General features: G+C 43.3%; 1 protein-coding gene across 3 annotated transcripts in view; it reads right to left on the minus strand.

The window, feature by feature from the left end:
- DAAM1 (dishevelled associated activator of morphogenesis 1) overlaps positions 1–16147 on the minus strand; it is a 183011-nt gene that overhangs the window by 74061 nt on the left and 92803 nt on the right. For all 3 annotated transcript variants that reach the window (XM_044924907.2, XM_025295436.3, XM_044924906.2), the window contains exon 3: positions 9957–10046. In XM_044924907.2, coding sequence (XP_044780842.1) covers positions 9957–10046 — 90 coding nt within the window. The remainder of the gene's footprint in view (positions 1–9956; positions 10047–16147) is intronic.

Consider the following 16147-nt stretch of genomic DNA (forward strand, 5'->3'; position numbering starts at 1 on the left):
AACTCCATTCTTGGGGATATATCCAAAAGAACCAAACACACTAATTCAAAAAGATACATGCACCTCAATGTTCATGGCAACATTATTTATAATTTCTAAGATATGGAAACAACCCAAGTGTCCATCAACAGATGAACAGATAAAGAAGATGTGGTATACACACAACAGAATACTACTCATTCATAAAAAATAATGAAAATTTGCTATTTGCAACAACATGGATAGAACTTGCAGGGCATTACGCTAAAGTGAAATAAGTCAAACAGAGAAAGACAAATACTGTATGGTATCACTTACATGTGGAATCTAAAAAACACAACAATCTAGTAAATATAACAAAAAAGAAGCAGACTCACAGATACACAGAACAAACTAGTGGTTACCAGTGGGGAGAGGGAAGGGATAGGGACCAGGCTGGGAGGAGATTTAGAGGTACAAACTACTATGTATAAAATAAATTACAAGGATATACTGTATATCCCAGGGAATATAGCCAATATTTTATAATAACTATAAATGGAGTATAACCTTTAAGAATTCTGAATCATTACATTGTACACTTGTAACTTCTGCAGTATTACACATCAACTGTACTTCAATAAAAAGACTCCTAATAGTAACGGTATCTGCTATTTGTTGAAACATTCTTTTATTATTTCCTCAACACTGACATTTTGTTTTATTACCTTAGTTTCAGAAATCATACAGCTAGAACACACTATTAGATTATAATGCTGCAACTTTGAACAAATTTTGCTACTGAGCAAAGAACTTGTAAATCCAGTTCATTTTGACCTAATAAGTTACTCATTTGTGAATACTGACTCGTTTAATGGAACCTCTTGATGTTGTGTACTACAAAGGGACTTTCTCCCATTGCAAAAATAACAGTTGCAATGTTGTCATCTACAAGTATTCTTTAATTGTTTTATGTTGAAAACTGAAGATATTTACTAACCACTTGCCTTTGGCAATCCACTCCATTACTATTGCCTGGAAAATCCCATGGACTGAGAAGCCTGGTAGGCTACAGTCCATGGGGTTGCAAAGAGTCAGACACGACTGAGCGACTTCACTTCACTTGCCTTTTCTAGGCCACAAAGAAGGAAGCTTAATTTTATTTAACAACACAGCTTGACCCACATACATGTCCACTCCCCAGAACCTAAGTAGTGTTCACGATTGCTTGCCAGGCAAGCCCAATGATGTGAGCATCTCCACTGGTTACCCAAGGTCAGCAGGGACTGAGTGCTGCAGTGGCATGTGGGTGAAAGTAAGAAGGAAGTGGAGTGGAATTTGACTTCCTTTTCACCTCCATCATTCAAGACATAAATTAAGGATGCTCCTGAAATCAGATTCAGGGTTCTACTCAGAAGTTAAGGGACAGCCCCATTGATCAGTAAGGCAAAAAATCCCTAGAACGTCTTAATTAAATGGGGACCCTCTTTAACAATTTCTAACACTCACAATAAAGACTTTCTTGGTCTCTTCCCTTATCTTCACAATGCACCCTCCTACCTTATTATCTCTACCTTGAAATGTCCTGTGAGAAACTAAGGGAGAGGCGCTGTTCTAAGAAACCCAGGTATCGTTATTTATGAATATGGACCTGAATCCCTGGCTAGCATGAGTGTGAACGAACAGAAACTCAGTCCATACCATTATTTCAATTACTATCACCATCACTGACATTATCAGTGATAACATTAACATTGCCATGCCCCAAGTTCTCTGACAACTTCAAAACCGTATTTTCTCAATTTTCACAACAATTTTATGAATTTGACCTCATTGTATAGAGAGGAGAGAAATGAGCTGTTAAGAAATATGCCCCAAGTCACACAGCTAGCTAATAAGTGGGGTACCCTTCCTTCTCAGATTACCCTTTAGATGGACTTTAACTATGCAAAGTCTTTCTTACAGTTATTACTTGGCTTCTATTAATGAGGGAAAAAACAGAGTCAGTCACACTATGCTGAAGTTTAGAACAACTGTGAGGGACAAAATTTAGGAAACCTTCAGGCAGATCCATTAATGGAAAAACTGTTGGAGCCAATCCACCCCAAGGGAGGCGGGGAGTCCTCTCACTGGTAGTATCTCTAGACTGAAAAACAGAGAACTCTACAGAACTGGAGGGCTACACCCCAACAGAAGAATCCATAAACTGTTCACTCACTTCACCAAGTACCAAAGAAGAAAGATAGATATGCTTTGGTTCATTCTATGGTCAAGCTTGTTCTCCACTTCTTCATTGAGCTGAGTCAATGTTAATGACAACACAAACTTTGCGTTCAGGACCATCTGGACAGCCCACAGCAGGAGTGGTAGCAGGCACAGCTAGAATGATAGAACTGGTAACACTGGAGGAAAAACGGCACCCAAATGATATTATTAGACAAAGATTATAGGAAGAGGAGATAAGTAAATCCTCGTGAACCACCTGCCTTTGACAGGGATACAACTTTGGTTTAAGGGCTGCCAGAGACGGAGAATCCATGACTTTTGGACTCCAATTCTAAAAACTGGTGTTCATTTTGATAGCATTGGCTTTTGTAACAGAAAGAAAATAAAGACAGAAAATGGGGCATTGGCCATGAGATTATGCTACTTAGGGGAGAAAGGGCCATGAGAAACAGTTTCCCTTCAGCAGACTTCTCGGCAGAAAGCTGAGGCCATCTCATCAGGACCAAGAGTCACCATGCTTTCAGTCACTGCTTAAAGAGATAAATGGTATTGAAAAATTCTGGGTGGTTTACAGATTCACCTTTGTTTTAATCCTCCCAAGGAAGAGTAAATAAATAAAGGGCCCTTGAGCTAAAGATAAAAAAAAAAAATGCCAGAGTTGTCTTGACAACACAAGCACTGGTTATACTTTAAATGATATTTATTTTTCCTCCTAATTTCAAAGAGAAATATGAAGTGGCTTTGCAATGTTCAAGTTGTCTAGGCTGAGCCAACTGCCTACAGGCTTCAGGGAGGGCAAGCCACAAGAGACTCTTATGGGGAAGATGTGCAGGGTGGCAGTGAAGCAGAGGCCATTTTGTAGTTTATAGGCACTGTCCTTACCAGCTGGCTCACCTCATTGGTGTGAATCAGTAGGCAGGTATACAACTGCTCCACCTTCCCCTGGATCCTCCTCCAGCTTCTCCTTGGCCAGGGGTGTATGTGTGTTTGTATGAGTGCGCACGCGCATGTGGGTGTTGAACTCCATGACTAATGGCTCAGGCTTCTGCAGGACACCCAGTCCAGGGTCAGCCAGTGGGACCTGCCACATGAGTCAGTCTGTCCCTGTGGACTCCAGCCTGTCCTTGTTCCCTTCTCTTTACATCCACCCTCCCTCCCAATTGCCTGCTCCAAGGACATAAAGCTCCAGCATTAGAAGCAAAGACAGTAGCTTTACAGGAAGTGCTTAGCTAGTTTCTGTGATTACATTAAGGGTTGATCTCTTTGCATGTGATTTCCCTCAGCATGTGTTTTCCTCAGCAGCCTTGCTTTTCTGACTGAAACCTGACAAACTATACATGTTTTTTAAAAAGAGAAATTCTATTTTTACCATCAAAAAAAAAAAACAAAACAAAAAACCCTTATCCCAAGGTAGGAGTGAGAATAATGACTATTAGTACATTTGGGAAATATTTGTATAAAGAAAAAAATAAATCAAAATAAACCACCCATAATCCCACCAAACAACAGTTTCTGTCTGTCTACTTCTATAGATATAGAAAGTTTCTTTTGCATATTTTTGATGGTACCAATTACAGTTTTATTTCTCTTGTTAAACCTTCATTTCATTCTGAGCAATTTCCCAGGTCTTCAAAATTTCTTTGAAAGCATGACTTTTCAGTGGCAGCAAGATAATGTTATGGTTTCATCCTATAATATAATCATCTCCCTCTACGTTGTTGACCATCACTGGCTTTCAGAGACAACACTGCAAAGAACACCCCACACATAGTTCTTGGCCTGTATCTTTCTTTCATCACTACCATGAGATCAACTCCTGGAAGATGCATGTTCCAGACTCTGGATACATATTATCAAATTATTTTGGCCACCATCTTTAGATCTATCAGCATCTCATACTTAGGCCAATGTTCAAAACATTTATTAACAGTATAACCTGGGTATCAGTGAATTGGAACTAATAATACAATGTGGGAACAGAGTCCTGCTGTCCCCTACCTGTCTTGCCAGGAGTTAGCCCTCGAGTCCCTGAATCATGAAGGAAGACTGGTTGGCCCTTGCGGGGAAGGTCAGATTGTCAGGAGAGTTTTTATTGGGAGGGCTTGAGGCAGCTGCTCTTTACCAACTAGAACTGGCCATATTGTGACAGACACCACAGTTTCACTGCTATGGACACTGCGTGAATAGCCTGAGTTGGTGTTTTCACTTGACCTCTCTGGGTTGAATAAACCTCAGTTATTTCAATCTTCCCCTCAGTGTCTTCATTTTTCTAAAGCTTAAGCCTCTCCATTGATTTCCTAACAAGCTCTAGAAACTGTGTTTAGTAAAGATCAGATTACCCAACAGTCTAAACTTGACCTTTTAGGCACTGGCAGAACGGACAAAGAACAAAGTACAAGTGAAGAGGGAAACTGTACAGTGTGTGTGAACATAGCTCAGCTGTTGGAAAAGGAGCCCGTTCTAGATGATGGGATGAAAGCATGACATCAGCTCCCTTGCTGGCATAGCCCTGGAAGTGGTCACGGTGATGAAGGACCTGTGTCTCCATCACACACGAACACCCCAAGGCTTGGAGGCTCCTTCCTCTGTGCCCTAGAGTCTGCTTACCTTAGAATGGAGCTTATGGAAAGACCTGGCAGTTATTTGAATTCATCTGCTTCTACCTGGACCATCCACTCCAGCAAGGAAATCTGACTTGTTTAATCACGTTCAGCATCTAGCCAATATTCTGCCCCAGATACTCAGTACACATCAGGGTGACACACAAACCAACTAGCCCTTTGCCAACTGCACTGCTTCACTGGCTGAAACACCAGATCTGCAAAGCTTGTTGTTTTTTCACTGCTTCAGTCTGGAATTAAACACGCATCCTCACCTCTCACAGCCCGGGAATATGTAAACAAGGCAGGGAGTTTCAGAACCTAGTGATACCCACTCTCCTCCAGTTACTGTGCTTCCCTCATGTATTCTCAGAGAAGCAGAGTCAGAAAAACAGGCCAGTCTTATTTCTGATCATTTTTAAGTCTGCCACATTCTGTAACCTCTTAGCACTTAGGACCACAAAGCTCAACTGGAATCCATTATCAGGGTGAAAACTCAAAGGTAGGAGACCAAACCAGGTATTTCTAAAGAAGTCCAGAAACAGTTACAGATACCTAGTTTTCTCTCTCTCCCAAATCTCCGACATCTAGCAAAGTGGGCACCTGAAAACCTAAGGCTCATTCTGCTGAATATTCAAATAATTACGGTAAAGAAGGACCATGTTAGTCGCTCAGTTGTGTCCAACTTTGGGACCCCATGGACTGTAGCCCATCAGGCTCCTCCTCCAGGCAAGAATACTGGAGTGGGTTACCATTTCCTTCTCCAGAGAAGAGGAGACCTAACTTATCCCTCTTTGCTTTCCATCAGGAGACTGGCAACAACCAGACCATTAACATATCAACATTCCACTTCCTTGCTGTACAGCTGGTTTGTTTGACAGTCCTGTAGAATACTGATGGTTCCTTTGTCTTTAATTCCACTACTAGCATGTTCCCTTAAATCCCTGTTTTGATCAAACCACTTCCTCCTTGTGCTCTGAATGCATCTGAAAGATCCTTATGACCATTCACAATGCATTGCTTTTTTTGTGTATGTGGTAAAGGAGAATTCCTTCTTGTGGAGCAGACTGGGGAAGTGATCCAATAAGGATATGCAAACCAAATAAAGGAAGTGAATGAAAGGTACCAGGAGAATTCTCAGCCACTTTTCCTTGATGTCTTCTGAACATGCCTAGCACCAGATCAGCACTTCCCACAAAGCTGAAAGGCTCAACTGCAGCCAAGTTAGACAAGGTTCTTGAGTGATTTAATTAAACCAGAGTCAAACAAACTCAGCAACACAGCAAAAACTCACCTTCTCCAAAGCAGACCTCAAAAGATACAGAAATGTAATATGGAGAATCCAGAGCCATTTACTTAAGCCTTGGCTTAGGGATCAGAAATGCATGGAGGAAACATTAGGTGCAGTCGTCAAATTCTGATCTTTGCCTCAAATATCTGATGTTACTACAGCTCACAGCTTCTAATTCCATCCACGGACTTTGTGAACTCTGAAGCTCGTGGAGAGGGAAAAAGCATTTTCTGGACACTTTGAAGGACTGGTTAAGTGACACAAGTACTGCAACTGCTCCTGTGAAGAAGTGTGACTCAAGAAGATTTCTGCCTGGGCTGGTAAGACTGCTGTCGCCATAAGACAGTGTGTATACCATCTTAGTTTCTCCTCTCTGAAGACCTTACTCCTTACTTTTCCCAGGCTTTAAAAATCATGTTAACAATAAGCAAATACAGCATGGCCAGATGCCTTTCGTGGTCAGATGGTTCATTGTTTAAAAAGCTTCAGTTTAAAATCCAAAAGATTGTTAACAGATGCAGTTTCTGGCCGAAGACTGGGAAAAACCTCACTTAAACAAAAGAGCATGTTGTGATTGGAACTAAAAAGGGAATTACCTTTAAAGATAAGAACCACAAACATTTCCTATTTGAAAATACCCCCAGCTCCACCAACAGAGCCTTTCCTTGGACCTTTCGTAAAAGTTAAAAAAAATTGACAGTGGACTGCTGCATACGACAAACCACGGCTGACCAAACCCCTCTAGTCATTTTTACAGATTTGTATGGACTTTCAACAAGGCCGCAACATCCATCTCTTGCTCTCCCCCCGGATTACTTAATTAGGCAAAATTCCAATTAATTTCTTTCCAATTCTTTTAGCCCCAGGAACACTTTTGCAGCTTTCGTTTTGGCTCTGGAAATGGGTTTTCAACCAGAGGACTCGGATAAAGCTGTTTGAGAAATGAACACAGAGCTTGATAAGCAGATAGCCACTGCTGGGACTCAAGTCTCTATTGGATGGAAAAGAGCCACTTGGCCGAGGAAGGCCAGGCCCCATCTTCAGTTCCCAGTGCCGTTTGTCTCCACAACTGCTGTGCACTTTTATGCAGAAAGCCTGCGTTTCCCCAGCTCTGTTTCTGTTGGCGCTCGTGGGCCCTTACTCTATGGCTTCACTATGTGTGAGAACATCTATGATGCTCTGAGTTCTAATCTTGAAAGATGGAAAGTCTGAAGGGGCCATGGGGGTGTAGCTTTCCCTTGGCCTGAGAAATGGATGTGGTCAGGCTTGCTGGTGACAAGTCTGATTTGAAAAGGCTATACCCAAGAGATGGTCCAAGGAAAACAGTCTGTTCTTGGTGGTAAGGATGGCCACTGTGGGCTCCCTTCTGAGAATGGGCAACCCATTTTGAAGGAAGCAAGGTTCTCTGAAGAGGGCCAAGCATCGGGCCTTTTTCTTGCAAAGGGTTTTGTGTTCTCCTATTCTGTTATTTCTCTATTTATTACAGGGTACCAAAAGGTCAGTTGTAGACCCAAAGCACAGCATAGTTTTAACAGTCTGAGAAGCTCTAATCAATAAAATCCTCAGTCAAGCCATTTTAAAGTTGCGCAGATCTATAAACTCCCAGGATTCTCCAAAGAGTTAAGATGGCTTTTCCACTCAGTCACACTATTGCTAAGTCATAAAGGGAATCCAAGCTGCTGGAATGAAGCTAACCGGAAAACTGCTTTCCCAAAGATCTGCACAATTGGGCCAGGTACTCGCAGGAATAACCCATCCGTCAGGAAATGGGATTCTGAGGCCAGTGGCCACATCTACATCCACTCGCCTACAAAAAGCCAACCCCACCACGCACATAGGAGACAAGGTCTGAAAGAGGATTTGATAGGCCAGGAAATTGAAAAATGAGCAGCAGCTGTGAGGCCGAGGTCGTTTCTATCCTCCAGGGCTTGCCGTTTCTAATCTAAGGGGCAGTAGTTTCCATGATTAACTTTCAATTGCCGTCAAGGGTGTAATAAAATCTGGGAAAGAAGAAAACTTTCCCTTCGGTAAGCTGCTCCCATTCTCCTGCCCCTTCCTCTCCTCTAATGCATATTCTCAATCCCACTTCACATTGTTTCCTAATTTTGAGAAAAAAATCTGTGCTCGTTTGAGCCAAAATAGACAATGTCCTCTGTGTACTCAGGCACTTAAGGATTTTTCTTTCTCAGTTGTAGGGGCCAGGTCTTGAAGGCAGCTGCCTGAAAAGTTGTCTTGTTTTCAAGACCATTCAACATTATTACTATCAGAACCGAGCACATTTTAATTTTCATTAAAAAATTTTTCCATTTAAAATCTCTTTCCTGAGCGACGACCCATCAGTTTGCCAGAAGAGAGGTCTTCCCATTGGTAAGATGTTCACAGAGAGAAAGAAGAGGACACACTCATTCACAAACACATCTTACTGGTTACCACTGCATTAGGAACCCTTAATGCTTGACATGATCTAAGTGGCTCAGAAGTTATCTTAAGAGGCTACAGTTGGACACATCTCTCAGCAAAGACCCTTGGAACAAAATCCCACATGTAGTTTTATCAATTACAATAGTTCACATGGAAAATCAAATGTGCTTTACTTTGTTTGAGAGGTAGGTATAAACCCAACAACTCAGTGGTTCATTCATCATACCTTCACTTCCAGGTATCAGATGCTGGTGTTACAAGGGTTATAAAGCCTGGTAAGAGAGGAATACAGGAAGGTTCACTGCTGGAGAGACGCTCCCAGGACGGGGCATGCCAATTACACAAGGCAGCGTGGTGCGGGGGTGGGAACCAGGGGGGCAAATGGAGGTCCTCCAATGCATCCTAATCCACTAAGGAAAGGTTTCCCTGGCTGATACTGTGTCTTCTCAAGATACTGGATTGTTATAGCTTGTTCCAGTTTCTTTGCTTCCAGAGGTGAGTAATCCAGCACCCACTCTGGTTGGAGAGGTATCGTTTCCCTTAGGAACCAGCCCTGCCCTTTCTGCTTCCCTGTCTTGATGTAAGTCTCCCCTAGAACAGATAGGAAAGTGGCAAAAACTGGCCATGAACACAAGTGGTTCCAAAAATGGGTGAGAGAACAGTCGCAGAATCTGCCACCGTGTTTGAAAGATGGCAGGTTGAGCTTTACTGTGGGAGATACAGTCCATGGGTGGTGCCTAGTGCCACGGAGGCTAGAGAAGAGAGTTAAGTACTTTCTCTACCCCATGAATTCCTTTCTCTCCTCCTCCAAAGGTACCAGAATCCCCAGCTTTTACGTGCAGATGACCACCCAGAATAAGACAGCATTCCTGGCAGGGGGGTGTGGCCATGTAGCTAACAGTGGGATGTGAGGGAACTCAGGTCTGGGACTCCCGATGTGGCCCTAAGAGTGGGGGTGGGGAGCTGCGCCTTCCCCGTTTCCTCCAGCCCCAGTTTGGAACCTGAAATGGATGGACAGCCACTTCATACCACGAGGACAAGGCCACATCTTAGAGATGGTCAAATGGCAAGTTGTTCGAAGGTAGTCCCAGAGAGCGGGGAAAACTGCAGCTGTGAAACCACAATGCTGGTCCTCACCTACCTACATACAAACTTTCATGTAAAGGGCAAGTTTTGGAAAAACACGTCAACCTTCTGTGAGCTGATGTTATTTAGGGGTCTCATACACAAGGTTATGAATAATGGTGTGAGGTGAGGGGGTTGCAATGAAGTGTTGATAAAATCAACATCCGAGGAGCTGGCCCTTTACCACATGTAGTGCTAAGGCCACAACTGGGCACATTCAATCTGGTTTTTACATTATAAAGAACTGCCTGAAGTCTGGTGGTGAAATGGGAGAGCAAAGTTCATCAAAACAATGATAATTTTCCAGTTAACCATAATCATCATGAATATCTTACCTTTTTCTTGCTACAGTATATCTGCCATTTTTTCTCTGCTGGAAGTGCAAACATGGCTTCCCTGTGTTTGTCTGTGAGGTCAAGTTCATCCTGAGAAGACAAATAATAATAATTATTTTACAAATTAACCGTTATTCCTATAAGGGAAGTTTTATCAGCATCACCAGAGTGAGAAAACAAAGCCAACACGTATTCAAATGAACTTACGAAAGACCAAGAAGCTGCTAAGTGCCAGTGTCTGTTACCAGCATTAAGAAAGCAGGTCCCTGGCCTTGGGCTGGGCACCCAGTGCAGCCCTACACTTACCGAAGGGTGGGGAAAGCAGGCTGGGCACGGACAGAGTTGTCCTGGACCAATGTGTACTGCTACAGAGGGCCCATAGAACATTAAAGGTCTTTAAAGCTCCAGAGTTTGGAAGGATTTACTCATTTTACAGATGAAGGACTGGTAAGGATGGCCCTACAAACACTGACAACTGGGATGGGCCCTGAGGGACATAATGAGATGGGCAGAAGAAGAAAACCACGGGTTGGGATGTGGTAATGAATTAGAGTATCTAGGGGACACTGACCAGCTTAGCTGAAGCACTGGTTTATGCAAAGAACCATCAGATAAAAGCTTTGGGAGGTAAGGAGTGACTCTGTGGACAATCTTCAAGGCCAGATTAAGGAGTTTATTTTCTTGACCAAGAAGAGCCAGTGAAGGTTCTGAGAAAGGGAGTGACATCTGTATCATCAATATTTATTCAGTACTTCAAATGTCAAGCACCGTGCAGTCATTTTCTCATTTAGCTCTCATAATAACCCTGAGTTCCACTCATGATCACACCCACCTTGTATTAATAATACTTGTTGTAATACAGCTGGGGGAAGTTTTGGCAGAAGGTTGAGTAAGCAACCTGCTCAAAGACCACATATGCCTGGTAAATGATGGGGCTTGGAGTTTAAGCCTAGAGCTGTCTGACTCCTGAGCCCAGACTCTCAGTCTCTCAGATCAGTGTCTGGAAACATTAATTTTATAGTGGTGTGCAGCGTAGATTGAACACTGAGGGAAGGCAATTTATGAACATCTATAACTAATGAACAACAATGAGATAATGACTATAAAGTGCAGAGGGAACAGTTCTTGGCATTTAATAACTCATTCCATGGTCAACATTATTATTGGTATTGAGCACCTGGTACAATTTTATTCCTATAGGGAAGTTGAATCTAGTTAAGAGCGGGAGATTGATGGGTGTGAGACATATTAAATTACTATAAATTAAGGCACAATAATAAGGTTCAGCTAACTGAGGCATATAATGCAGCTCTACCACTCGTGGGGCTCCCATCTTACAGTTCTGCCTCTGCTGGATCATCAAGTGCTATCATTACTTCCTTGAAAAAAAGCTCACATTTTCCCTTTGTTTTGTTTCCAGTGAAGCCACCCAAACTTATGCCGTAATCACCTCTGCCTTGGCTCTGGCACCAGCCTCCCCAGTTCCTTCTCACCCTTCTGATCCTTGCTACATCATGACCACTGACGCGTTACGCCAGTGATCCTCAGACTTGAGTGAGCAATGGAATCACCTGGAAGGTTCCTTACATCACTGATTGCCCAGTGTTGAGGACTGAGAAAGTGGGAGGAAGTACAAAATGTCATTAGTTTCACACTGCCTGCAAAATTAATTATACATCCCTCAGCCAGTCTTTTGAGGTCTTCCATTTATAACCCCAACTTAATTGCCAGGCTTATTTCTCATTATCCCTTTTGCCCTGATCTTGTTAACCCCTGCACCTCCAGGGCCTAGACACACAAGGTCTGATACATGCTGGCTGCCTGGGAAAATTCATCTCATTAAGCCTCTGTTTCCTCATCTCCAGGATGGGCCTATCATTTCAGGGCTCTGTGAGGATTTGCAACATCAACTCAGGTAGTAATGCCTGGCACAGGGAGGGGCAAATGTACTGTGGTTAGTTCTCTCATCTTTAAAAAAGATGCTATTTTCTTTTAAGAGCAAGGTAAGCGGTTAAGTCACTAAAACACACACTCAGACACTAACCACTAGAAACTAGTTAAGAATTTCAACAATGTAAAACCAAGGAAGGAATAAAAAATATTTACAGAAAATTCCATTATAAGGGAACATGTTAAAAATGTTAAAATTTTGTTATGCAACTGTTATATACATATATGAAATAATTATTTTTTCCCCTTTCTTCCCTTTTTAATTTCCTGTAAGTTATACCTGTTCTCATCTACTGATGAATAGGAGGATATGGCAACATAAAGCACTTCCCAACAATTAGGGTTTTCTTGGGGAGGGATTGTGGAGTCAGGTCAGTTATTCAAATAGCTCAATAATATGGTGCTTAGTTTGGGGAAAAGGGTTGTGATTTGTGAGAGAAAAGTGAAAGTGAAACTCGCTCAGTCATGTTTGAGACTCCATACAATCCATGGAATTCAGCAGGCCAGAATACAAGAGTGGGTAGCCATTCCCTTCTCCAGAGGATCTTCCCAAACCAGGGATCGAACCCAGGTCTCCCACATTGGAGGTGGATTCTTTCCCAGCTGAGCCACAACAGAAACTCAAGAATACTGGGGTGGGTAGCCTATCCCTTTTCCAGGGGATCTGCCCGACCTAGGAATCAGATTGGGGTCTCCTACATTGCAGGTGGATTCTTTACCAGTTGAGCTACATGGGAAGCCCTGATTTGTGAGAGAACAGTGCTATTAATATTGTATCCTTTACTACACTGCATTACTGTTTTTCCTAACTGAGCAGAGGTGTGAAGAAACATGTGAATCCTAAAAACCTCGAAACTCACAGCAAAAAGTATTAATATTACTATATTTTGCTGTTAGAGTTAGAAAACTTCTGCTTCTGCTGAGACACAAATGACCAATTTTGAATTGAGAAGACATGGTTGAATTAGAACTTTAGAGCAGATGGCTTCATGCAAGGAGAGAATTTCCATAAAATAATTAAAAATTGCTATAGGCCCTCTAGGCTTCCCAGGTGACTCACCGGGTAAAGAATTTGCCTGCCAATGCAGGAGATGCAGGTTTGATCCCTGGGTCGGGTGGATCCCCTAGAGGAAGAAAGGGCAACCCACTCCAGTATTCTTGCCTGGGAAATCCCATGGACAGAGGAGCCTGGCGGGCTACAGTCCATGGGGTCACACAGAGTAAGACACAACTGAGCATGCACACACTTAGGCCCTCTGGATGTAATGTGGGATTACAGTAAGACAATAGGAAGGAATACATGGATAGTGGTAATGGTAACAGCTAACAATTCGGACACGACTGAGCGACTTCACTTTCACTTTTCACTTTCGTGCATTGGAGAAGGAAATGGCAACCCACTCCAGTGTTCTTGCCTGGAGAATCCCAGGGACGGGGGAGCCTGGTGGCTGCTGTCTGTGGGATCACACAGAGTAGGACACGACTGAAGTGACTTAGCATAGCATAGCATAACAATTACTGAGCACTTTCTGTGTGCTTAGTAGCAATGTTTTTATGGATTAATTTAGTTTATCCTCATAATAATCCTATAAAGTGGGTAGTAGTATCCCACTTTCCAGGAAACTGAAACAGACAGATTCAATAGCCTGTTCAAGGTAACACAGCTAGTAAATGGTGGAGGAGGAACTTGAGGCTAGACTGTCTGGTTCCAGATCCCATGTCCTTAACCACTAGCCTGTTCATTCTGTTGATCACTCAACAGGTGGGGAGAACCATGACACTGACGTCAGTAGGAAAAACACACTGTTGAGCTGCACTGGCGGCCCACTGGGTCTGCTGAGTGTCTATTTACACAAAGAGGGAGACTTTGTTGTCAGATACCCCTGAGTTCCAGGTCTGGCTGTTATGGATTATGTAACATTCAAGCATCTACTAAATTTAGGCATTTTAGGTGCAGGGAATAGAAAGGTATCACAGAGCTCATATGCTTGAAGGGGCAGAATAGAAATCAAATAATCACAGGATCCCAGGGACGAGCACACAGAGTTGAGCTGCCAGAGGCCATTTGCTACGGGGAGTCATGGGGCAGGGAAGGCTGTGATTGAAGTGAGACCTGAGAAATGAATAGAAATTAAATAGGTCAAAAGCATCACAGACAGTGAACAGCAGCCTTGCAGGCAGGCCACTGTGAACGTTCGTCTTTATCATAAGAGCAATCAGAGGTCACTGGCAAATCTGAGCAAGGAGGGGTGACATGGATTAAATAATAATTGGGAGTGCCTAGGCACAATGCCCAGAGTGTAATGAGACCCCCACCCCTCCATTCCAAAAGTTTCTTTGCTCTGACTCACTCTGGTTTAATAATATGGCTTGAAACAAGCCTGCAAGATTGGAAGAGACTATCACACAGCCTTAGAGATCAATCAACACCTACTCCATGTCCTACCCATTCCAGGACCATGGCCAGACATTACAAAGGATGCAAAGATGAATAACAGACCCCAATTGCATGGAATTTAGATTCCAGTTAGGAAGACGAGATGATAGAAGGCTTCAACAATTCTTCTTCTTCTCAGGATAAAGTCCAAATTCCTTAGCTGGTAGGTAGGGCCCTTCATGATACGGCCTTTGCTGACTTGCCCCACCTCACCTCCTCCTCCCCCAGCAGCCAACTTTCAGCACTTGGGATCACAAGTTGCCCATTTCTGAAACCTTTTTCCAAACAGTCCTTCCCACCATATCTAAGAATGAGTCCCATTTATCTAAGCTTTGGAGGCTTCCCTGATAGCTCAGTTGGTAAAGAATCTGCCTGCAATGCAGGAGACCCCGGCTAGACTCCTGGGTCGGAAGATCCTCTGGAGAAGGGAAAGGCTACCCTACAGTATTCTTGAGCTTCCCTTGTGGCTCAGCTGGTAAAGAATCCGCCTGCAATGCAGGAGACCTGGGTTCGATCCCTGGATTGGGAAGATCCCCTAGAGAAGGGAAAGGTTATCCACTCCAGTATTCTGGCTTTTACAAGGTATCTAAGCTTTTACAAGCTATCTAAGCTTTTACAAGGGATCAGTTGTCCCCCAGGCAGCCTACCTGACTTACCTTGGTGGGTGGGGGTACCCCTCTCTGCTCTCCCACTAACCTTTTGGCATTAATCACATTGCTGCAGTTATCACACTTGCATTAATCACAATCACATTGGCATGTCTGACTCCCTTCCTAGACTCATCTCCAGACAGCAGGAATGAAATTTGTTTTATTTATCTTTGCATTAGTTGCCAGGACCCAAAACAATATCTGATATATAGTTGGACTGAAGAAAAAACTAAGGTGAGGGCAGGTGGGTATCTGAAAAGGAGGGAGAGGGGTTATTATGGGACATAGCAAAGATCAATGCATTTCAATAATTCAAACCCATCCTCCCTTCCTTTTTTTTTTTTTGCAGTAAGATGGTGGCACTAATGGTAAAGAACTCGCCTGCCAGTGCAGGAGACATAAGAGATTTTAGCCTGGTGGGCTACAGTCCATAGGGTCGCAAACAGTCGGAAGCGACTTAGCACCCATGTACGCAGAGTAAACAATTTTTGTTTTGGCAAAGGTATACATTGAAGTTTTTTGCACTTTAACCTTTAGAAACTGATTGTACCATTTTACTCTCCCACCAGCAACATATAGCAGTTTGGGTTACTCCACATCCTCACAAACATTTGGTACTATATCTTTAAAATTTTAGTCATCCTAGGGCTTTCCATGGAGAAGGCAATGGCACCCCACACCAGTACTCTTTCCTGGAAAATCCCATGGACGGAGGAGCCTGGTGGGCTGCAGTCCACGGGGTCGCTAAGAGTCAGACACGACTGGGTGACTTCACTTTCACTTTTCACTTTCATGCACTGGAGAAGGAAATGGCAACCCACTCCAGTGTTCTTGCCTGGAGAATCCCAGGGACGGCGGAGCGTGGTGGGCTGCCGTCTATGAGGTTGCACAGAGTCGGAGACGACTGAAGCGCCTTAGCAGCAGCAGCAGGGCTTTCCAGGTGCTGCAAGTGGTAAAGAACCTGCTTGCAAACCCAGGAGACATAAGAGATGCAGGTTAGATTCCTGAGTCAGGAAGATCCCCTGAAGAAGGGAATGGTTACTCACTCCAGTATTCTTGCCTGGAGAATCCCATGGACAGAGGAGCCTGGTGGGCTATAGTCCACGGGGTCACATAGAGTCAGATACCACTGAAGTGACAGCACAACTTACGTG

The sequence above is a fragment of the Bubalus bubalis genome, chromosome 11 (genome assembly GCF_019923935.1).
Source record: "Bubalus bubalis isolate 160015118507 breed Murrah chromosome 11, NDDB_SH_1, whole genome shotgun sequence".
Taxonomy (NCBI): Eukaryota; Metazoa; Chordata; class Mammalia; order Artiodactyla; family Bovidae; genus Bubalus; species Bubalus bubalis.